The 24,916-nt window shown below is 35.2% G+C and overlaps 1 protein-coding gene across 2 annotated transcripts in view; it reads left to right on the top strand.

Annotated features, from left to right (window-relative positions):
- The window catches only part of LOC136032292 (uncharacterized), a 46,814-nt gene that overhangs the window by 13,765 nt on the left and 8,133 nt on the right, over positions 1-24,916 (top strand). The window contains exons 3-6 of one of the 2 annotated variants that reach the window (XM_065712563.1): positions 8,335-8,499; positions 11,474-11,774; positions 14,128-14,288; positions 19,140-19,298. In XM_065712563.1, coding sequence (XP_065568635.1) covers positions 8,335-8,499; positions 11,474-11,774; positions 14,128-14,288; positions 19,140-19,298 — 786 coding nt within the window. The remainder of the gene's footprint in view (positions 1-8,334; positions 8,500-11,473; positions 11,775-14,127; positions 14,289-19,139; positions 19,299-24,916) is intronic. The other variant, XM_065712564.1, reaches the window with a different exon arrangement.

Here is a 24,916-nt window from a genome sequence, read left to right as displayed (position 1 = left end):
AGAGTGTTATTGTAAATTAGGGATTCTAAAAGAATCCCTGAGGTCATGGATGCAGGTGTGAGCAAGCTGTCTCCCTCTTTATAGTGTTTGTAAAAAAAAGGTGTAACCCGGAAATGCGGTATACTTGCCCGATTTGTGGTGATTTTCATGGGCCGGACCATTTTCTTTTCAGTTGTCAGGAGCAAAAGGAGGTAAGAGGGATCTTTCTTGGGGTGGGTGGTTGTGAACCCCTTCTTGGAATTTTAAAGTCGATGTCGAAAGTAAATATAGTAGCAGTGCGAAATTTGGTCCCGAAAGGTTTTATTATTCGGAAGTCAAGTGTTACATGTTCTAGTTTGTTTGTTGTTTGTTGTTGTATATGCATGTATACGGGCTGAAAAATGGCTATAAATACAGTCATTCACACATTCATATTTAAATTATGAAATTAGTAGACGTTTAGCTGTTAGCAGCAACTGCCAAGGATTAGTAGAATCTAAGATCGGCTAAATAATCACTTCTCGTGCGCAACTGCGGTTTTCGTACGAATGTTATGTCGTACTACGACTAACATTAGTCCTATGGAGGTAATGATAAGTGACGACTGCATTTATGACAACAATCGAATTGAATTTTAGTAAAAGAATAATGAGATCTTGCCAAGTCTTGACTTCGATAAGGTACGCTATATGCATCATAAGGTATGCGGAACACTTCAGTAAGGTACGCAACTAAAGTCGCATCATAAATGATGCGACTTTAGTTTGGACAACAACTGCATCTAGTTTTTTTAGACAAAGAATAGTGAGATCTAGCCAAGACCTGAATCAGTTCTATAGAGGTAAAGATAAATGACGCAACTCTATTTCGGACAACAACTAAACCGAGTCTTAGACAAAGAATAGTAGGGTCTAGCCAAGACCTGAATCTGTTGTATAGAGGTAACGATAAATGTCGCGACTTTATTTCGGACAACTAAATCGAGTCTTAGACAAAGATAATGGGTCTAGCCATGGCCTGTATCAGTTCTTTGGGAATACTGATAAATGACGTGACGTATTTTCGTACAACAACTGAATCGAATTTTAGATAAAGGAAAGTGAGATCTAGCCAAGACCTGAATCAGTTCTATTGAGGTAATGATAGATGACGCGACTTCATTTTGAACAACGATTGAATCTAGTTTTAGACAAAGAACAGTGAGATCTAGCCAAGACCCGAATCAGTTATATAGAGGAAATGATAAATGACACGACAGTATTTCGGACAACTGAATCGAGTTCTAGACAAAGAATCGTGATATCTAGCCAAGACCTGAATCAATTCTATAGAGGTAATGATAAATGATGCGACTTGATTTCGGACAACAACTAAATCGAGTTTTAGACAAAGAATAGTGAGATTTTGCCAAGGCCTGAATCAGTTCTATAGAGGGAATGATAAATGACGCGACTGAATTTCATACACCAACTTAATATAGTTTTAGACAAAGAATATTGAGGTCTAACCAAGGCCTGAGTCAGTTCTATAGAGGTAATGATAAATGACGCGACAGTATTTCGGATAACTGAATCGAGTTTTAGATAAAGAATAGTGAGATCTAGCCAAGAACTGAATCAGTTCTATAGAGGGAATGATAAATGTCGTGACTGCATTTCAAGCAATCAATTTATTGATATTAAAAAAAAAAACAATTACAAAACGTAATTTTGTACAACAACTTACCTAGTTTTAGACAAAGAATAGTGAAATCTAACTAAGATCTGAATCAGTTTTATAGAGGTTCTATAAGGTAATGATAAATGACGCGACAGTATTTCGGATAACTGAATCGAGTTCTAGACAAAGAATCATGATATCTAGCCAAGACCTGAATCAATTCTATAGAGGTAATGATAAATGACGCGACAGTATTTCGGATAACTGAATCGAGTTTTAGATAAAGAATAGTGAGATCTAGCCAAGAACTGAATCAGTTCTATAGAGGGAATGATAAATGTCGTGACTGCATTTCAAGCAATCAATTTATAAATACTAAAAAAAAAATTACAAAACGTAATTTTGTACAACAACTTACCCTAGTTTTAGACAAAGAATAGTGAAATCTAACTAAGATCTGAATCAGTTTTATAGATTCTATAAGGTAATGATAAATGACGCGACAGTATTTTGGATAAATGAATCGAGTTTTAGACAAAGAATAGTGAGATCTAGCCAAGATCTGAATCAATTCTATAGGGGTAATGATAAACGACGCGACTTTATAATTAAATCGAGTTTTAGACAAAGAATAGTGAGATCTAGCAAAGACCTGAATCAGTGCTATAGAGGTAAGAGATAAAATAAGATATTTCTATCTCAATTAAAACTCCCATACCACAAGCCCACAAAAGGCCGAATTCGCACTACAAAGTCGACAAATCATGTGGTTGCCATAAAAACAACGATGAAAAATAAGTCATACTGAAAAATTATTTATGAGTCAATAATTAAACTGTAATAGGTCAATTATTAATTAAAAAGATAAAAACTGGTCAAACTAAAGTTCAACAAATACAAGTCAGAAAAATAATTAAAAGGGACATTAAAGAAGGGAAAGGGGGCAAAATAAGCAAGTAAATAGAAAAAAGAAAAAGATATAAATATATATACAAATTAAAAGGGACACTAAAAAAGTGTCAATAATTTAACTGCATAAAGTCAATAAAATAAATAAAAAGATAAGAACTGGTATAAAAAGGAAAGAGGGTAAAAATAGGTGAATAAACACAAAAAAGAGAACAAAATATAAAATATATAAAAATTAAAAAGAAAACTAAAAGACAGGGGTGGGGGCAAGCAAATAAGTGTAACAACCTGGGCAGCGCCATCAGCCAATAAAAAAAAGAGAGAGGAAAAACGGAGAAACTAGTGGGATATTTTATTGATTTTTTTCTGTGATGAAGGGGACAGGTTTTTTTTCATATTTAGAACTAACGCAGAGAATGGGGGGGACAAAATTGGTATGGGCTCAGAAATACCTCGAGACGGTCGTAATCTGGGTGGGGAGTGTTGGGGAAAATACTTACCGTCCGAAGGTTTGTTGTTTTATTTTGAAAAACGGAGGCACAGCGAAACCCTCCTTCGCTCAAGTGTTTCCAAACGAGCTTCTTTTAGGAGTAGAGAGTATGACACCTTGCCATACTTGAAAATTATTCGCAAGGCTTTTTTTGGATTGATTCAATTTTTTCCGATTCTTCGCGAAAGATATCAGGGTACCTAAGTGGAAAAGCATATTCGAGATGCGGGCGGACAAAAGACGTGTAAATCCTTAAGGAGTGTGAAGGGGGGACGCTAAATTTATTTAGGAGCTTACGGAAGGCGATGGACACATTAGCTCTATGGATGATGTCTTTAATGTGGGTATCTTACTTTAAATTTGAAGAAATTTTGACGCCAAGTAGTTTCAATGAGGACACAAAAATTTCAGGAGGGAAACATATTAAGAAAACAGGGCGAGGATCTGAGAAAACAAACTGGCATTATCATGAGCTTAGAGGGGTTTACTGTCATGTCTAAGTCCAAGGAATCATATCCAATTTCATTGAGGATACTCATAGGGTCGCTTATTAAATTTCTGAAGCAAGTTTCAATAAACGTTTGGTCACCAAAAAATTTTCATCGGTCAGGAAATACCCTCACGAGGCTGTGGATCATGACTGAAAAAAGGAGGAGACCTAGGAGAGTACCTTGGGGTAGGCCATTGTGAACAGGGAGAGGATTTGAATAATGATTTTGGTATTTGACACCCTACGATCTATTTCTTAAGAAGGAGACAACCAATTTCACCGGTAAGGGATCAATATTGGACTCGCTTACAAGTTTCTCAATTAAAATTTTGTGGTTAACGAGGTTAAATACTTTCTGAAGGTCAGCGGATATTAAATTTAGCCAGGAATGAGGTTTTTTCGAGGATTTCCCCCATGTGGTCAATAAGAGAAACAATGTAGTGGGAAGTAGAAGTGGATTTTAGGTTCCCGAATTGCCTCAGGTCAGTAAGAGGTAGGATTTTTTCCTTTAGGCAATCTGCAAGGAATTCTTCATAATTTTTCGAGAAAATAGTAGTAAGAGTAATAGGACGAACGCCATCAAAATCAGGCTTTCCGTTTTTCTTTTTCAAAGGGATTATGAACTCCGTTTCTAAATTGTTGGAATTCGCCCAGTCTCGGTAATCTCGTTAAGCAGGAAAGACAAGGGCTTAGAAAGGAAGTCATCGGAGGGACTAATAAGAGGAAACGGGATATCCAAAGGACAAACACTTGTTTTTCTTAGTTTTTCAACTCTTCTTTCTATCTCAGATGGGGAAAGAAGGGGATAGGGCTCCTGTTGGTAATTGGTCGGACAACGCTGGAAGGCTCTGGACAATGGAAGTGAGGAATTTATTTGGTAGTAACATCAGGGGACTCGGGTAGATTGAAGTTAAGCTGCTCAAGCCTCCTGCCACACTGCCTTTTAACCTCAGAATACCAATTTTGTGGCTTATTAAATAACAAAAAACAAGTTTTTTAAATGAAAGTAAGGAGCAACGTTAAAACTTAAAACGAACAGAAATTACTCCGTATATGAAAGGGGCTTTTCCTTCTCAACGCCTCGCTCTTTACGCTTAAGTTTGACTTTTTCTCTTAACTCTACTTTTCAAAACAGTAAGAAATTTACCCGAGTCGTTGGTATTTTAACAATTTGCTTTACTTTAAGTGAGGAGCAAACAAAATCCATTTTAAGGTCGTTTGCACCGCCAGCTAAAAAAGGACAGCATTGGGGTACTTAGAAATAAAAAATCAGCTTGTCTGCAATTGCTGGATGAATTTACATTTTGAATCGATATTTTGATTTGGGGAATAATAGAAAACTGCCTATTGTAATAATATTAAATGGACGAGGGAGTACTTTTGGTCTAATACTTAGCCAGGGGATTTATCGGATAAACTAGGGACTTGAATAATCTTTGGGTAAAGGTTACTCTTATAAAGAACAAAACACCGCCACCTTTTTTTCCGATTATGTGGTCTGAAGGACGGAGCTTAATAAACTCTGAATTATTTGTCAGGCGGAGGGACCCTGGATAAAGGTACTGTACTTCAGTAATAGCTATATCTATTAGATCTGATTCTGAAAGTACCTCGAGTTAGGTAAGTTTTTCAAAATGTAGACTTTCAGCATTGGTAACTTAAAGTTTATGAAAACCAAATCGATTGGGGAATCGCGACAGGGAGACTTGATGAGTTTCAGAATTTCCTGGTTGGGATTTTAATTTAATACTACGATTCTTAGGAGAAGAAGGGTAAGAGAAGGATTTACCTTGGGGATCTGGAGGTGAGGGACGGGTAAGGATATGGACGAACCATGATGAGGAAAATTAACCTGTTTCCAGTTGACGGAAAGTGAGAACAATTAGGATTTATTATAAGACAATTATTAATTGCAAAAAGTCTCAGACCTGAGTCACGTTGACAGGGTGGGCACGAGGGTTAAAATGCATGGGATGGAGATGGGGTTTCATGGAGACACGGTAAGAAGGAGTCGAATTTGGAGGATTTCTTATAGAGAGAAAAGGGGGAGATGGGAAGGCAAGAAGGTGCTGGGAAAGGTAAGTGGGGTGGGAACTTTTCCGGAGAAGGGAGGTCGGATTTACTTTAGCAAATAATGGATGGAGGCCCGAACCAGTCAACGGCATCTAGGGCGCATGGAGTGGAAAGGGTATGCAAGGGGGTTTTTGACTGGGAGGGATAAAAGTAAGAGGGGATTGTGGAAGGGTTTGTGTGGGATGGTGATTTGACTGGCCGTGAGTAAATTTCTGGGTTGGAGGGGCGGCTCGGGGAGAGGATACCTGGGGTGTGTTGCTTTGTATCGGATAGGGAAGGAGGTAATGAGGGGTATTTAATAAGGGAGGAATATGATATGTAGTGCTGCATAAAAAAGGGGCTTTCTAGTGTAGAATCCTTGACTGGTAACAGCTGGGACTACCCAAGTTTGCGCACGGCTTTTGTTTGCAGCTTGACTTTTTTTTTTTTTATAAAGGAAGAGGGGGCATAGATATGCTGGTTATCATACCCGAAACAACATTCGCTTGATGCTAATTTACATAAAGGAGCATTGTCAAAATTGCACTTTGCTGTAGTACACTTGCCAGCAAGGCAAAGACGAAATAAGTGCAATAACGAGCATTTCTTTTGGTCGCAATTGTTATATAAAAACGAGAACAAACTCTTAGTCTAGCTTCATTTCGTTTTTCGAGATTATGGGTAATAGGACCTTGATTATAGGGGCACTTTCGACCTAATTTGCAATTTTTTTGCTTAAAAACTTGCAATTTTTTTAACACTATTATCAGGAATACTTTTTTCTTGCACCTTGCTTTGAGCGTGACAACGTCTAAAATCACAACTTTCTCCTAATTTGTAAAAACCTGCCAAAATTATGTTAGCACATTTATTCGCATATGTTAGCGAATATTCGCAGGAAGCCATTATTATTCGGCAGATTCATTTCCCTACCCTCAAAACAAATTCGAGTATCTGTGATTTAGATGTGCAATTAGGTTGAATAGAGGTGAAATTGAGGTCAGGTTCAATTTCTGAACTTCGATTTATGTCACTTGTATTGGCTAAAGTTGATGAACTTATTCCTCTGCCTCCTTCATTAATATTCATTGAGCTTAAGCACAATGTACTTTTTTGATGATGAGAGTCCAAAGTGTTGTTTACCTCGTTTGGGATTGAATCATTTGTAGGTTGACTTCTTGAATCACTTTTATAAATTGACAAAAAAATCTTGAATAAGCATTAACACATCCGTTAACTTTTCTTTTAAAGTCAACATTTTTGTAAAATCTGGTTGTAAGGAGGGAGCTGCCGTCACGGTGTCTGTTTGAAGAGATTTATCCTGCATTTAGTGGCTGGGCACGATACATGCGTTGAGTCTTTGGGAAGAACTTCAGGATATGGTGCAAGGGAGCATTGAACTAGGCCCAGCCTCGTGAGGCACGTTTGGTTTTTCTGTTAGAAAAGAAAGTGGGCTGTGTGGAGGGTCAGGAAATGGAGTAGGACTGCTTAGGTCAATTAGGATGCTAAGAATTATTTTCTTTCAACTGGGGTACGAGGCATTCGAGGGAATCCAGAACGGGGTACAGGATGACCCGTGGAAGAAGTAAGGTTTACCTTAGATTTAGTGGAGCAATCAAGGCGCATCCAGGAGTTACTCCAATTGGTAATATCTATCCTGGCACACTCTTCGGTCCCTGCATGGAACCAAGAGTCACAATTACCACATTTAATTGAGTTAGATGTAACTCTTAGTCTGCACTCTGGACAATATTGCTTTGCCATTTGCTCATGCAATGGTCAACAGTCACGGAATGTCTCTGGTACAGTATCTTTGAACTTAGAGAGATGTTAACTGGTTGAACTCCGACTAAATTTGACAAATGACGCTACTGAATTGTGTACTACAACTGAATCGACTTTTAGACAAAGAATAGTGAGATCTAACCAAGATCTGAATTGGTTCTATAGGGTAATGGTAGTTGGTAGATGACACGACCGTATTTCGCACAACTGAGTCGAGTTTTAGATAAAGAATAGTGAGATCTAGCCAAGACCTGATTCAGTTCTATAGAGGTAATTATTAATGACGCAACTGCATTTTGGACAAAAAGTGAGTCGAGTTTCAGGCAAAGAATAATCACATCTAGCCAAGACTTGGGAAGAAACCCTTGAATATGCAAATATATTATTTACCAAATATCAAAGAGTTAACGACAAAAAGTATTCTCAGCTTCTGGAATTATAATTTATTTGTTCTTGGAACAAAATGGAATGTTAGTGAAAATTATAGCTTCCTCGTTCATGAGAAGTTTCACAGCAATTCTGTAAGGGACAGGGTTTGTTCAACATGAAGATAACGGGGATTTCAGCACCTGGGAATTGGCACGCAGAAAAATTCGTTTGTTGCAAAAATATCATGAAAATTTTTACCTTGTTTTTTTTTTGCTCTTTTGTCAAGAGTAATCTCTAAAGTATTGTTAAATTATATATTGTTAAATTATGTAAATAAATTGTTAAATTATAAAATTGTCAAGTATTGTTAAATTAATGCTTAATTTGCTGAAGGTGCTGAATGCGAAAACGGCGTTATCATGGTAAATATCGTATATGATAGTACTATAGCACTGGCTTGCTCTCGGAGTTTGACTAAATATTACAGAAAGTATTTCCAAGAAGCTATTATTTACCTTAATTTCTAATAAATATCCTGTTCCGATGTTTTGAAATTTTTAACGAATAGAAACTAAATAGCTGTTATCCTTTTTGCTGTTAGAAAATCACGTGCAATCGGAGTAGACCCAGTTCACAACAGTGTAATGAGAAGACTCTGTACAACTCACAAGACTATCCTTCAAACTATTATCCCTACCCTACAAACTTTCCTACAACTGTTAAGAATGCAGATGACCCATGGAAACCAAAGCATGTAAAGAATGTGGTAAGATTTTACCGAGTTTTCTATGTAATTATTTTCAGCTTACCAATCGTTGTCTAAAATTGGAAAAAATTAATTTGTCTAAAATTTGTCAATGACAAATTTGATAGCCAATGGCTGTCTTCCTGTCTTGAAATCGAATCGAAGCTTTCAGCACAAAGTCTTTCTCTTCTATCTGGTGCTGGAGACCTAGTTGTTTTCTCTTGGCCTTACACAATTGTATTTGATCCTTTTTTCCCTTTCTCATGCCTGTCACCGTCAGGTTCTTTTGCTAGTATTTGGCTCTTCGGCGAGTATTTGGCTCTTTGGCTAGCATTAAAATGTTCTGTGGCTAACATCCTATTAACTGAGATGCAATGCATGATAGTTAAAAATACATCTATTCTAGCATAAATAAGTAATTCGTATTTTAATCAAATTGATTAATTGTATGACTCATTGTGCTCATGGTAGTCGTGACCATTCCGGTGTTGTGAATAAACAAAAAAAATACCAGAAGAGAAGGGAAATGCATTACTTGTCCGTGCTAAAAACAAAGTTATAATAGTAAACGAACCAATCATTAACCAGAAAAAAATACTTTGTTCGCTATATCCTAACAACGTAAATTTAGTTAAGTGGAATACAAAGAAACACGTTATTATTGATATGTTTAACGTAGAAAAACATATTATTGATAATCTATAAATAACCAGATATTGCCAACGCATATTGACAATAAAATCAAGTACAGATTTAATTATGTTTTCTTTTTAGTCTTTTTTGATAAAGTATAGGCAATTCGTTTTGACTAATGAGCACAAAATTTTAGATCCAAGGAAAAGCAATTTCTCGCATAATTTCCTGAAACTGTTGCAGATTTTTTCTGTTTGGTTTTCGTTTCTTTTCTTTAACTTTTGTTGTAATGAAACAAATTCTATCTTTGCCACTTACGAATGTTTCCTTAAATTTTTCTAAGCTCACCACTATATTTTAGAATTTAACGTAAGAGGTTGACTAAGTTGTGATTTGTAAATTTTATTCAAATTAAAATACATATTTATATGATTATTATGCGTTTATCTAGTCGAATGGTATTTGGTTTGAAACGAGGGTCAGTCGCGTGACTATAAGCTCAGCCAGATTCGACCCAGCTCTAAATGGGTAACTGGAGAAATCTGTGGATGTTAAACAGGAAGGGTGTGCGAAAGCACAGTATGGCTGGCCCCTAGCCCCCATTGCACTTCCTGGTTGAAGGGCTATTGAACGGAGATCAGCAACGCCGTTTCGCACTGTAAGGTCCAATTCCCTATTCTTTACCTTGCCTTAACTATATAAACACACTCGTAAATCTTCAGTTGATAATAGTGTGAAGTTATATCGTGGTTCCGGTTTTTTTTCGGTTTTGCCCAAATTTGTTTATGAGATACCGTGTCATTTGCTTCTTTTTAGTGTCACCATCATAAGTGCTCCTATTTAAGGTTTTATGCAAGTATTCAGGGAACTAGTTACGACTAATAAACACATTCATAAGAAACTCCCCCTTGATGGGATATGGAATAAATCTTCAGGGCAGTGTTGCCAATTAGGGGAAGGGGATGCAGGGCAGGGAATATGCTACTTACTGTATATTTAAAAAAATGCCCTTATTTTTTTTTTTTCTCATTGAAAAATATCTTTGTTTCGGCATTTTCATTGAAAAAGACGAAAAATTTGCTACTCCCTCCTTCGAATTTGAAAATGCATTTTGCCCCTTCTAAATTTTCGTTAATTAACGCCACTCTTAATAAATTCAATTTGTAACTCTCATTTTCTGTGATCCACCGTTTGTTTCTTCCACGTACCTCAATTATTTTGCAACCTGATTTGTAACCACCTTGCAACCCATTTCTTTGATATAATCTTCCAACTTCAATAATTCATGGTAAGTAATTACGTTCTCAGACCACACTGGCTCTATATAGCGTGCAACAAAAGACAAGAATGATAAATAATATTCAGAAAATAGCAAAACCAAACAAACATAAATTTTAGCCAGCAAATGAAACCAAAATAGCAAAACAAAGGTCATTCCCGAAAGATCTGCTTGGTATCGTTTATTTACCGGCTGATTTTGCTTAATTCTGTCTGTTTTTTAGCATTTTCTTAGTTCTTCATTGTTCGTCGCAATTGCAGGAAGATTTTTGACTTATGATATTATTTAGTATAGATTACTTTTTAATTTGTTGGTTGGTTATGACCTCACAGACTGGTAAGAAATTTACCACCTTTGTAGTGTATATTGTTCTCCTATTATCATCCTAGGCTCAACCGTCTTTTTATTTATAAACACAAATTTATAGTGTTTTGTATGTAGATCTTTATTTTCAAAAATTCAGTATTCAACATACTTGGAGACTTGTTTAAGTTTTAACTTCAGTTTTCTTTAATTTAACATGACATAACTGTTATTCTGTTTCAAGCATAATAGCTCAATGTCAATAAATGGTGGATATACTCCCTTTATTAGTGGTTCAGACGATATATTTGTTTATTTAATTGAAACAATGTTGCAGTAAGCCCAGAGCTTGTCTTAAATTATGTGATGTGTATGTTACCGTGAATGTCCGAAATTAATGAATGACGAAATTCATCGGCGAATGTCCGAAATACATTTTTTTTTCTCCTTGGATATAGACAGCGTTGCCAGTCAACTTTTTCAGTTTTATGCAAGGTTTGATGGTGACAGGTTGGATTCGGTTAAGTTTTTAACCCATTTCTGAGATATATGACCTAATATAACCAAACCTAAACTTTTACCATTAAAGCCTGCAGAAGACTGAAAAAGCTGATTCGTATAGCTAATTTAATCCAGGCAGAGAAAAAGGAATTTCGACATTCACCGGTGAATATCGACATTAACCAAATTTCGGATATTCACAGTAACATGTATTCAAAATAATTAGCAATTCAGATTCTTGAAATATATTTTTTCTGCAATTTGTTTTCTTTTTTTAAGGATCGAGGTGACAACACATTCCGAATTGCTATGGCCCTCTTGAAACTCCAAGATTCCAATTCTTTCCCGTCTACTCCTTCTCCAAGCTCTACGGACAGTGGACGATTTAGTTTTACTCCACCCCCACGTGACTTAGATTTTTACAGATGTGTACCTCCCCCACAAGCTGGATCAGTACGGGCTACGCCATTCCTTGCTAGTCCAGTTGATCCAAATTTTTCATATCCAGCTCGAGCTGATGTACATCAGAGTGGAACGGAGTCTCAAGAATTTGAAAAGTCAAAAGAGTCTTTTATACGTAGTAAGTTTGCTTTTTTATCAATTGGCAAATATTTATGTTGTCTATTGTGGTAGATACCTAGGCTGTATTCAGGGGAGGGGTTATGGGGTTTGAGCCACCCCCCCCTCCTTCATGTTGTTTGTCCGCCTCGTAAAAACTTAATAAAAATGCATGAAAACATCTTTTGATGCGTTTTTAAAGCCTTTTTTTATATAGCCCCCCCCCCGCCTCGAATAAAATCCTGGGTATGACCCTGGTAGATACTCATTCAAAATAGGTACGGAAGCTGTTTGTAACCATTGCGTCCACTATCAAGGAATTTTTTGCCTTTTTCCGAATTCTCTGAAAGAAAATCGAGTTATCCGATATTTCCACAAAAATTAACCTTAATTAAAGTTAACCGTTAGTGTTTATATTATCTTTGTATATTTACAAACTGTAATTTTAGGGCAAATTTCAGAAAACCCAATTTTATTTTGGGTAAATCAGGGGAAACTCCTAAAAATTCGCGAATAGTGGAAGCACCTTGACGTTAGTAGGCCTATGGACAATGAAAGTATAATAATGCTAACTGCACCTAGAAACAATGTCTGTGTGTGTATACACCACATAGTACCGATCCCTGGCCCTTTTTAGGGTTAGTCTTACCTTTGATAAGGATAAATATAAGGTTACAAAATAAAACAATATTATTAGTTTGTGGATCCCCAAGGCAATATTTGCAGATTACTTTCTACCATTCTTGCTTAAAAAAATAGTACTTCACAATAATTCAAAATGTTTTTTTTTTGTTTTTTTAGCTCGCATAAATTATCGCAAGATGATTGTTACTTTGTGATTAGACTTTCGCTCGTACGCATCCTCGTTTAAATAAGTTTATTTGAAAACGCTTGTTTAAGTAAACTAAAACAAAAAAAAAATTATGTTAGGTTTACAAAAAAACTTATGACGCTTCCTTCCATGGGAAACCTTACTTTCTCGTTTACTTTTGTCTCAGCATACTTGTAAAAATGTATTTTTTTTTTCTCTTTTTGAATACTAGGTCTTGTTTTTAGGTTGGCAAAGAATCTGAATATTTGCTTTAAGATCTCGAGATGTTTCGCTAAATATCAAGATTATAATTTTCTAATTTTATTAGCTATGTACTGTGTATTGCTAGTCTTGCTTTGTTGGGTTTGATTTTTTTTCTTATTTCTTCTTTTTTTTTTTTTTTACAAAACTCGGAATGAAATTCTTAATGTGAAACGGATTTTCATAACTTGGAACAGTCCAATCCGTTCATCAGTAGGCTAATCTTTTTTGTATATTTATTTTAGTTTATTTTATTTAATAATAGTTATTTATTTGTTAAATTTCAATTCTAATGCTTATAATATTTAATATTTATTTTTTGCGATCACCAATTATTGCAATGTATTAGGCTGGCGTAAAACAATCTCTTTAAAAAACAAACCCATATTGTTGTTGATAAAGAATTAGATCGCGTTTTTAATGAATCACAAATTCCGCAGATTTATGCGTTAAAAGCACAAAAAATTGGTGAACCTAGGAAAAAATGTCATATTTTGCGCCAGTTTTCGTTTTGTTCAGCAAACAAAGCTGGAACGGAGTTGGGTTGAAATTTTAAGTCGTCAGGTCTCCTGAGGGGGACCCGACGATAATTGCAGGACTTCCTGCTTGGTCTTTTTGACCAAGAAAGTTGATTTGATCTACAATCTTTCTATTCTTCGGATAGGGTAAAAATCGTCCAGAGCCATTGATGGCACAAAAGAAGCCAAAATTGTTGGTGTTTCAGTCCTGTGGTAGACAGACTTATTCTGTTGTGATTTAGTCCTGTGGTGGAGCCTGCTGCTTGATAGTACGAGAACTGGAGTTCAAACTCAGCTACAGCAACCCGTCACAGGACCCGGAATTTGATACTGGTGATGAAATTATGCGAACGTATCTCCATAATACTCCAAAGAAGAAGAATAGTATGATTGATGACTTCTTTGCATCAGTACAGATGATGAGTCCAATAATGCTAATTCATTGACATTTAGAGAAGTGCGAGTCAAAACAGTTTTACTGTTGTTCTAACATATATATATATATATATATATAATTACGGTAATGAAAAGATGTTCGAAAATTGGAATAACATTGAATGGTTAAGTACAAAGTAGATCATCCTTGAGACTTCAAGTGGCTAACAACCATTTAAGCTCTTGATGTTCATTATATTCCTGGGCCTATCCTCTGAGTTTGATTTTTGACTCCAGGGAAAAGGATTAAAGGGAGTAGATAAAGCAGAAAATAAAACGAAACGTTCCACCTCCCCCTTTCCCCCTACTCTTACTATATTTTGAAGTATAAGGTTCTTGTAACTTTTCAGCCCCAGGAATGAAACTGTATCCCTACCCAACTCCACCTAGTGTAGAAGAGTTGATAGTTCAAGCCAGTGAAAGGTTCAAGCTGAGTAGTATTCCAGTTCATCCTCAGTTAAACCAGAAATTTGAGAGCCTTGTTAATCTTTGTCATGGACGTATCAAAGAGGTAAATATTCTTATTTTAGTAGTATCATAATATAGAAAGAAAAGTGTGTGGTTTTACATTTGACAACTTAGTAATTACAATATTAAAACACGATCCCACTTTCTGGGACAATAATTACATAGAGGTTAAGATGGATAGGCCATATTTTGCAGATGAAAGATGACAGATTGCCAAAGATTGTACTATCCATATTGTGCACTTTGGCTATTGTGCTTTTTTGGCATCCATTGTGCTATCCACATTGTGTGTTTTGGCTATCCATATTGTTTTTCCTGGATTCCATTGGAAGCCCATCCAATGGATGGGCTTCCAATGGATAGCCCATCCATTGGGCTATCCATATTGTGCTTTTTGGATAACCATTGGGCTATCCATATTGTGCTTTTTGGCTATCAATATTGTAATTTTTGGCTGTTGTGCTTTTTGGGCATCCAATGTGCTTTCTGGCTATTGTGCTTTTTGGGCATCCATTGTGCTATCCATATTGTAATTTTTGGCTCTTAAGCCTGTTGGACAATTGTGCCTTTTGTGCATCCATATTGTGCCTTTTGGCCACCCATCAGGGGCAAAATGAGAAGCAAGTCCACTCCGAGCGGTTCGGAAGAGGTCATAAGGGAGGATTTTAAGGGAATTGGAACTTCATGGGAGGGGATATGGAGTGAAGCTCTGGATAAATTGGGACGGAGGGGAACCATTCACAGCTGTGTTTGCCTGAGGCGGCTTGGTGCTACAGGGAGTTATTATTACTAGTCGTTGTAACCTCCAGGCTCTCATTGCGACTTAAGGGCTATTCAGCTATTTCCTTTAAGTAACCAAGACAATGAAACAAATTAAAAGAAAGATACGTTGCTGGTTTTATTTTTATACACTCAGATTTTCAGTTGGGAAAACATCTAAAAATGTTTGGTGTCTGGGTATGTAGAATATGTTTAATTATTAAAATATGTGCAACTATATATATATGAACTTGATATTTAAATCTCAGGAGGTTGGTGACTTTTTGGTTCGACCCTTCTGTTTTAGAGAGAAAAATCTGGTGGCGGTGCTTGGTTTCAGTTGAAGCATAGTTTTGCATACTCGGGTTTTAGCGATACAAAATCGTCGCTATTGCGCTGTGTAGTGTGGCCCAAATTCAAAGTATCCTCTACATAGTAGACTAGAGACACATTTAGATCAGTGAGGATCCAAGACGTGGGGACAGTAGACTGTGCATCATGAACTCCATTGTTGAACAGTGAAGGGGGTGAAGCTGCACCTTGACGGGCACATTTCTTGACATCAACAAGATTATCAAGGATAACAGAAATGGTTGTATTGGCAAAAGCGAGATGGTACATTGCACGTCTGGTAGCTCTGCGATATAAATGAAGCATTAGGCGAACTTTAAGACAAGAATACATAGATTTGGGTAGTGGAGGAGCGTGCGCAGCTGCATTGGCCTCAGGCAGCTTGGTGCTGCCTGAATGGAAAGAAGAAGCTATCAATGCCGGAGCTGTTATCAATAAACAAACTTGTTTCATTCTTGTTAAATTTTTTTGATAAAGACTTTCTAAGAAAAATAAAACATAAAAATATCGTCTTTTTATCTGTTGTTAATCTAGTTGGTGTTATGAATTTTCACGCAGAAGAAGAAGCTATCAAAGTTGCAACTATAATCAATGATAAACTTGGTATCAACTTATAATAGGTAAACTTGTTAGATTCTTGTCCATGTTTTTTAAGGAATCCTTTCTAAAAAGGATAGAAATTTCACAGAATTTTTTTTTTATCAGATTTTAATCTACTGATTGTTAATAGTTTCAGACAGAGGAAGAAGCAGTCAAAGTTGCTACTATCATCAATGAAATATCAAACCTCAAACTTGTAATATTCTTGTCGCAATTTTTAAAGAAATACTTTCTAAAAATGATAAAAAATGGGAAGTATTATCTTTTTATCTATTTTCAACCCGCCGAATTATATTAATTTATTATTTTTAGACAGCGGAAAAGGTTCTCAAAGTTGCATCTATCATCAATGAAATATAAATAGGCAAAATGATTACATTCTTGTCACTAGTTTTTTAAGAAATACTCTCTAAAAAATACTTACTAATAGAATAATAAAATTGCATGTGCCTTTTTTATTTGCTGTTAATCTCCTGAGCATTGTAAATTTCCAGACAGCGTAAAAGGCAGTCAAAGCTGCACATATGATCAATAAAATATAAATAGGCAAAATTATTACGTTCTTGTCGCCAGTTTTTAAGAAATATTTTCGAATTTTTTTTAAGAAATACTTTCTAAGCAGAATAATAAAGTTGCAAATGCTTTTTGTATCTTCTGTTAAACTACTGGGTATTGTTAATTTTCAGCAAAGGAAAAACTTGTCAAAGTTGCATCTGCCATCAATCAAATATAAACAGGCAAAATTATTACATTTTTGTCGCAAGTTTCTAAAAAAATATTTTCTAAATTTTTTTATAATATTTCCTAAGTTTTGAAGAAATACTTTCTAAATACAATAACAAAGTGGTAAGTGCTTTTTTGTCTACTATTAATCTACTGGGTATTATTAATTTTCAGACAGCGTAAAAGGTTGTCAAAGTTGAGCCTATCATCAATGAATTAAAAATTGGCAAAATTATTCCGCATTTTGTCACCAGTTTTTTGGGAAATGCTTTTTAAATTTTCTAAGAATACTTTTTAAATAGAATAATAAAGTTGCAAGTGCTTTTTTTTATCTGCTGTTACTCTGGGTATTATTTATTTTCAGACAGCGTAAAAGGTTATCAAAGTTGCACCAATCATCAATGAAATTATCACGAAATTATCAATGAAATTATGCACCTATCATCAATAGGCAAAATTATCACGTTGTCACCAGTTTTTTAAGAAATACTTTCTAAATTTTTTAAGAAATTTATTCTTAAACAGAAAAATAAAGTTGTATGTGTTTTTTTTATCTGCTGTTAATCTACTGGGTATTATTGATTTTCAGACAGCGTAAAAGGTTGTCAAAGTTGAACCTATCATCAATGAATTAAAAATAGACAAAATTATTACGCATTTTGTCACCAGTTTTTAAGAAATATTCTCTAAATTTTTTAAGAAATACTTTCTAAACAGAATAATAAAATTGCAAAAGTTTTTTTTATCTGCTGTTAATCTACTGGGTATTATTAATTTTCAGACAACGTAAAAGGTTGTCAAAGTTGAACCTATCATCAATGAATTATAAATAGGCAAGTTATTACATTCTTTTCACCAGTTTTTTTAAGAAATACTTTCTAAATTTTTAAGAAATATTTCCAAAATTTTTAAAGAAATTCTTCCTGAATAGAATAACAAAGTTATGGTTTTTTTTTATCTTTTGTTAATCAACTGCGTATTGTTAATTTTCAGACAGCGGAAAAGTCTGCCAAAGTTGCACCTACCATCAATGAAATATAAATAGGCAAAATAATTGCATTCTTGTCACCAATTTTTTGGAATATACTTTCTAAATAAAAAAAAAAACTTTTTAAATAGAATAATAAAGTTGCAAGTGCTTTTTGTATCTGCAAAATTATTTCGTTTTTGTCACCAGTTTTTTAAGAAACATTTTCAATTTTTCTAAGAAATACTTTCTAAACAGAATAATAAAGTTCCAAATGCTTTTATTATCTGTCGTTAATCTACTGTTTGTTATTAATTCTCAAACGACGGAAAAGGTTGTCAAAGTTGTTCCTATCATCAATGAAATATAAATAGACAAAATTATTACATTCTTGTCACCAGTTGAAAAAAAAAAAAAATACTTTCTAAATTTTTTAAGAAGTACTTCCTAAATTTATTTAAGAAATACTTCGTAATATGAATAATAAAGTTGTAAGTGCTTTTTTTATCTACTGTCGATCTACTGGGTATTATTTGTTTTCAGACGGAGGAAGAGGTTGTTTGAAGTTGCATCTATCATCATTGAAATAAAAATATGCAAATACTTTCCAATTATTTTTTTTAAATACTTTTTAAATAGAATAATGAAGTTGGAAGTGTTTTTTTTATCTGCTGTTAATCTACTGGGTATTATTCATTTTCAAACGGAGGAAGAGGTTGTCTAAAGTTGCATCTATCATCATTGAAATAAAAATAGGCAAAATTGTTACATTCTTGTGACTAGTTTGTTAAAAAATACTTTCTAATTTTTTTTCATACTTTTTAAATAGAAAAATGAAGCTGGAACTGTTTTTTTTTCTGCTGGTAATCTACTGGGTATTTTTCATTTTCAGACAGAGGAAGAGGTTGTCTAAAGTTGCATCTATCATCATTGAAATAAAAATAGGCAAAATTGTTACATTCTTGTGACTAGTTTGTTAAAAAATATTTTCTAAATTTTTTAAGATATACTTTTAAAATAGAATATTAAAGTTTGAAGTGCTTCTTTTTTATCTGCTGTTAATCTACTGGGTATTTTTCATTTTCAGACAGAGGAAGAGGTTGTCTAAAGTTGCATCTATCATCATTGAAATAAAAATAGGCAAAATTGTTACATTCTTGTGACTAGTTTGTTAAAAAATATTTTCCAATTTTTTAAGATATACTTTTAGAATAGAATATTAAAGTTTGAAGTGTTTCTTTTTTATCTGCTGTTAATCTACTGGGTATTTTTCATTTTCAGACAGAGGAAGAGTTTGTCTAAAGTTGTATCTATCATCATTGAAATAAAAATAGGCAAATTATTACATTCTTGTGACTAATCTTTTAGAAATACTTTCTAAGTTTTTAAAGAAATACTTTTTAAGTAAAATAATGAAGTTTTAAGTGTTTTTTTGTTATCTTTAGTTCTAAATTAATATTTGTTTTATTAATAACATTCCTCTGTCATTTTCAGACAGAGGAAGAGGCTGTCAAAGTTGCATCTATCATCAATGAAGTGTCAATTGGCAAAATGGTAACATTCCTAAAGACGTTTTCTGCAAGTGGTTTTGCCAGAAGTTCACAAACTGGAATTGAAGCTCTTCTTTCGAATTTGGAAACCTTTTATGTATCTGTAAGATTTTTTCATTCTCTTGAATGTGTAATTAAAATAAGGAAGAAATAGGGCGTGTTTCAAAACTCAATTATCATTAATGGTAATTGACCATTTTATTACTTTTGTTCCAGTATAACAGAATTATGAAATTTCTGTTATTAGTTGGGGAAAACTTCTATTTCCTCCACAACGCATTGCACTCCCATGCAAAGGCTATCGATGATCGGCATTCGAAAAAGTATTTTTAATTGAAGTCAAGAACGAATTATAATTTTTTCAGCATGCGAAAAAGTATTTTTAATTGAAGTACAGAAGGAACGATAACTTTTCAGCAGGTGAAAAAGTATTTTAATTGAATTTTAGAACGGACGATAACTTTTTCAGCATACTAAAAAGTTTTAATTGAAGTTCAAAACGAACGATAACTATTTCAGCATGCGGAAAAGCATTTTTAATTGGATTTTAGGACGGGCGATGACTTTTTCACCATGCGAAAAGTTTTAATTGAAGTCCAAAACGAACGATAACTTTTTCAGCATGTGGAAAAGTATTTTTTATTGAATTTTAGGATGGACGATAACTTTTTCATCATATGAAAAAGTATTTTTAACTGAAGTCCAGAATGAACGATAACTTTTTGTCAGCATGCGAAACATTATTTTTAATCGAACTCCAGAGCAAACGATAATGTTAGCCATGACAATTTACGTATTATTAGCATTTTGGGGGCTAAATTTGTTGTTATCTATCGCTTGAAGCTGAAGCTATTAACAAACATTATCAGTAATGAGGATTAAATTTTGTTTTTGTTATTTTCGTTACAATTCAACAAATAAAACAAAATTAAGAGAAATTTGTTTTGCTAGAATGGAAAACAATGTTAGTCTTGGCAGTTTTTGCATTGTAAGGCTTTTGAGGCTAAATGATTTGCTATCTACCATTTTAGAGTGAATTTATTCGCAAACAGTTATTATTAATATAACAAATAATTTTTTTTTGTTCTGATATAACGGGTAAGACACACATACACACACACACACACAAATTACTAGAAGCTCAGAATGGACAATAATTTTAACCCTGGAAGATTTTTTCCTTTTAAGTATTTTGGGGTCTAAATGTTGCTATCTGGCATTTTAGGCTGGAATCATAAATCTTAATTATAAATCATAAATATATAAATAATATATAATTATAACTTTATAATTATAAATTATAAATCATAATTTTAGACTGGAAATCATAATAAAGCAACAAAATAAATCATCATTAATGATGATTAGTCATTTTTAAAGTTATTTTTGTTGTAATAGAACAGGCAAAACAGAGTTAAAAGCAATTTCTGTTGCGAGAAATCCAGAACGAACGATAATGTTAGCCAGGAGAATTTCCTTATTATAAGTGCTTCGGGGGCTGAATTTTTTCTTATCTACCATTTTAGGCAGTAAATTCAAAAAATTAATTATTGTTAAAGATGATTTATTTCTAGAACACCCTCAGTACAGATGGAACCAAATTTGTGATGTTTTCATCTGCTTTTTTTGTCTTTTTTTTGTATTCAATTTTTTCAAGTCCTTGGCATCAATAGCTAAAATTTACTCCTTTTAACATGGTACTTTCAAAAATATTCATGATGTCAGTTCAGTTTGTTTTATGGATTATCGCGAAAAAATAGTAAACTAGTAAACAAAAGTTGTTGAAAAATTAGACCTCCCAACAGAGTTAGTACTTAAAATGATCAACGAGTTATGCTTTATCCCCCCCCCACCGTTCTATTTGTTATAAAGTTTAACTTCTGGTTTGATGAAAGTGTGCAATTTTCAAATGTTTCATTTCAATGCTTTCACGAATTTATTTACTGATGTACGGATGTCTTCTTTAAAATAGAGGCACTTAGTTAATAAATTTTGAGTTAATCAAGGAGGCACACTCGTGCCTCTTTAAAGAGGCGAACCACGACAATGTTAAGCGATCTTCGGTTCCAGTGGTCGCAGAGGGATGGGGAGGGATGCATTTCGTAGCCCGAGCTCCAACTAAGAAACCTGCCAAATTTCATCCCCCTCCGACTTTTCCTTCATGGGGAAAATCTGGCCGAAAGTTTCGACCCCCCAACCCCAGCCCCCCTTTAACGTTGTCCGATCGGGCTGAAATTCGCAAGTTAAGGTCCCCTAGGGCCCAGGAGCTTATCCGCGAAATTTCAGCTCGATCCGATAACTCCTTCCCTGTTTTCCAGAAACCACGCATAGCCACTTAATGTTCATGTTCTCCTTTTGTTTTTTTTCTGCCACGCCTACAGGTCACAGCCGACATCGGATCTGGGTGTACGAAGACTCATTCGACGCGGAATTCTCCGAGTAATTTTCCTGGAAAGTTTTGTCGGAAAATCTTAACCCCCCGATTTTCTAGCTTAGAAAAACTCATTTCCCCATTAGAGCCCATGTTAATTTTTGAAATTCTTAAAAGTTATATTTATACACATGCAGGTATTTCGACTTCAAACATGCCCGGTTAGCTCAGTCGGTAGAGCGTGGGACTTTTAATCCTAAGGTCAGGGGTTCAAGCCCCTTATCGGGTGGTTTTTTTTTCACAAAATATGAAAAAAACTTCGTTTTCTTAAAGAGTTAAAGAGGCTGCGTCCCAAAGTCGAACCTTAAAACGTACAGGAATTAGGAGAGGCAGTCCTAATTCCTGTACGAGGAGTACAGGAATTATTAAATTACATCCACCATGGATTGTAGAAAAACGTACAGAAATAATATGAAAAAAACTTCGTTTCCTTAAAGAGTTAAAGAGGCTGCGTCCCAAAGTCGAACCTTAAAACGTACAGGAATTAGGAGAGGCAGTTGGGGGGCTGCCGGCCCCCAAACCTCTCGCTTTTAAAGACTTTTGTACAGGTTTTTTGTTTTGTTAATTAAAAGAGGGCCTTTCCAAGGCCAAGAGCGGGGGGTTAGGGGGGCGGCAGCCCCCCCACAACAAAAAATCTGTGCAAAAGAGTCTTTAAAAGCGGGGGGTTTGGGGGGCAACAGCCCCCCAACTGCCTCTCCTAATTCCTGTACGTTTTAAGGTTCAACTTTGGGACGCAGCCTCTTTAACTCTTTAAGAAAATGAAGTTTTTTTCATATTATCTTGAGGAAGAAGTGACTCTTTTTCTTCCTCTCAAGTAAAATGATTCCCTTTAGCTGTGTGACATTTTTAGCTGTTTTGATGAGCAAGAGATAAGGTCTCAATTAATCTTAGAGTCAATCATAGGCAGTGCAATAGCGCTTGTAAAGAGTAAAGTAAAGAGCGATTAAGTAAAGAGCGATTTGGGCACAATGCATTATTTATTTAGTTTTTAGTTTTAGACCAGGGTACTTCGTGTCGAAGGAGTTATCGTAGAATCTTCGACAAGGGCTTATTCGATTGGAATTTGAAAGGGTTAGTGCCTTTTTTGATAGTCAAAAGTGATAGGAAGGCAACTAACACCCCTCCCACGCCTACCATTTTCCTAAACACATTCAATCAAAATTTTGAGATAACCAATTTTTTCAACGGGGTTGAAAGGTCTGGAAATTATGTCATTGAGGATGACAGCCCTCAGGGCAAGGGTTGTAAGTTATGCCCCTAGGGTATATAAGGTTTATATAGAAAGGGTGACCGTATAAACTTCAGAGGGTGATCATTGTACTGGTAATCAGAATTTCTAGTGCTCTTATTAAGATTCAAAGTGACCGGAGGATGGATACCCCCCCCCCCCCCACACACACACACCTCGTATTTTCCCGAAATGCAACGTACAGAAACTTTGATATGGCCATTTGTTTTCGTAGAAATTTCCAAAAAGGCTAATTCAATTGGAAATTGATGGGGGTAGTGCCCATCTTAATAGTCAAAAGTGATTGGAGGGCATATCCCCAGACACATCCAATCAGAATTTGGAGATAGACATTTTGTTCAGCGGAGTTAAAAATTCCGTAAATTATGTCTTTGAGGATGATGACCCCCCACTCCACTCTCAGGGCAAGGGTTGTAAGTTAAGCCCTGGGGGCATATAAGGTTTTTATGGAAAGTTGGTCGTATAAGCCTCGGAGGGGCCAACTGTATTGGTAGTCTGTAGTTCTGGTACCCTTTTTAAGATTCAAAGTGATCGGAGGGCGGGTACCCCCCCCCCTCTCACACCTCGTATTTTGCCAAAATACATCTGATAGACATTTTTAGATGGTCGTTTGTTGTCGAAGAAAATTCAAAAAGGATCATTCTATTAGAAATTGAAAGGACCTTTTTTAATAGTCAAAAGTGATTGGAGGGCAACAAGCCCCCCCCCACGCCCATTAATTCTTAAAACACGTGTAATCAAAATTTTGAAATAGCTATTTTGTTTAGCGTTGCTTTTAGATCTGGAAATTATGCCTTTGATGATGACACTCCCCCCCCCTAATGGAATCCATTTGGTTGGGAATCAGATGTTCTAGCTCCTTTTTTAAGAGTCAAAGTGACTGGGGCAGCTCCACCTCCCCTACGTTTTATTTTCTACAAATGTATTCGATAAAAATTTTGAGATAGCCATTTGTTCAAAAATAATCATGTCTTTAGAACATAACAATGTCTTTAGGGTGGACAGCACCCGTCTGAGTCTGGAGGTGAGGGTTGTAAGTTATGCCCAGGGCATATAAGGTTTCCATGGAACGGGTAGTCGTATAAACTTTTGATTGGAAGTCGGAAGTTTTAATTCCCTTTTAAGAGTCAGTAGCGAATGGAGGGGCTTCAGCCCTCCCCCAAGCCTATCATTCCGTAAAACTTGTCCGTTCGAAATTTTAAGGAAGCTATTTTGTTCAGCATTGTTGAAAAGTCCAGTATTGGGGATGTCAACCTCCCCACAGTCCTCAGGACAAGGGCTGTAAGTTAGGTAATTTGTTCATTGTTTACACAGAGTATATTTTGTTGAAAAAATCATGCATGTTTGAACTTTATTTTCCAAGAAGGCGAAGGGTATTCAGGCGATCCTTTCAGAGAATGTTGAGGGGAGCGTTAAACTAAATCAAAACACGTTATGTGTATGCAGATTGTCAAAAGGGTACAACACAGGAATAACTGGGTAAATTCATTTGGAAAATTCAGGGAATGATAAGGGAGATGATCCAAAAGGCAATATTTGCATGATATCAATGCTTTTACAACTACTAGCACACTACTCTATTTACAATATTGAGGGGAAATCTGAACTAAATCAAAAGACGCTATGTGCATGCACATTGTCAAAATAGCGTATCTCAAGAATTGATTTGGGTATTAAGTTGAAACTTTCAGAGAATACTTAAAGATGAAGATCATGTCACCAAAAGGCAATATGCGCACACTACTGCTAATACTACTGTTACTGCTACATTTACTGTTACTACTACTACTACTTCTATTGCAACTAATCGTAGGGCTAAGAGCATTGAGATGAAAATTTCGAGAAGTATATGAACATACAGGTTCTCAAAAGGACATATCAGCAATGTCGTAGCAATGGCTAATTGTATTAAGTTGAAACTTCCAGAGAGAGAAAGATGGGTTTATTCATATAAATAACAAAACAAACAAGCAAATGGCCCGAACCAAAGTCAGGACTTGATTAGAGGGATTTTCAACTGACCAAAAGGCAGTAAGCTAAT

This window comes from Artemia franciscana, chromosome 10, assembly GCF_032884065.1.
Source record: "Artemia franciscana chromosome 10, ASM3288406v1, whole genome shotgun sequence".
NCBI lineage: Eukaryota > Metazoa > Arthropoda > Branchiopoda > Anostraca > Artemiidae > Artemia > Artemia franciscana.
Note: the sequence above shows the minus strand (reverse complement) of the source record. Positions and strands in the feature narration are given on the sequence as shown.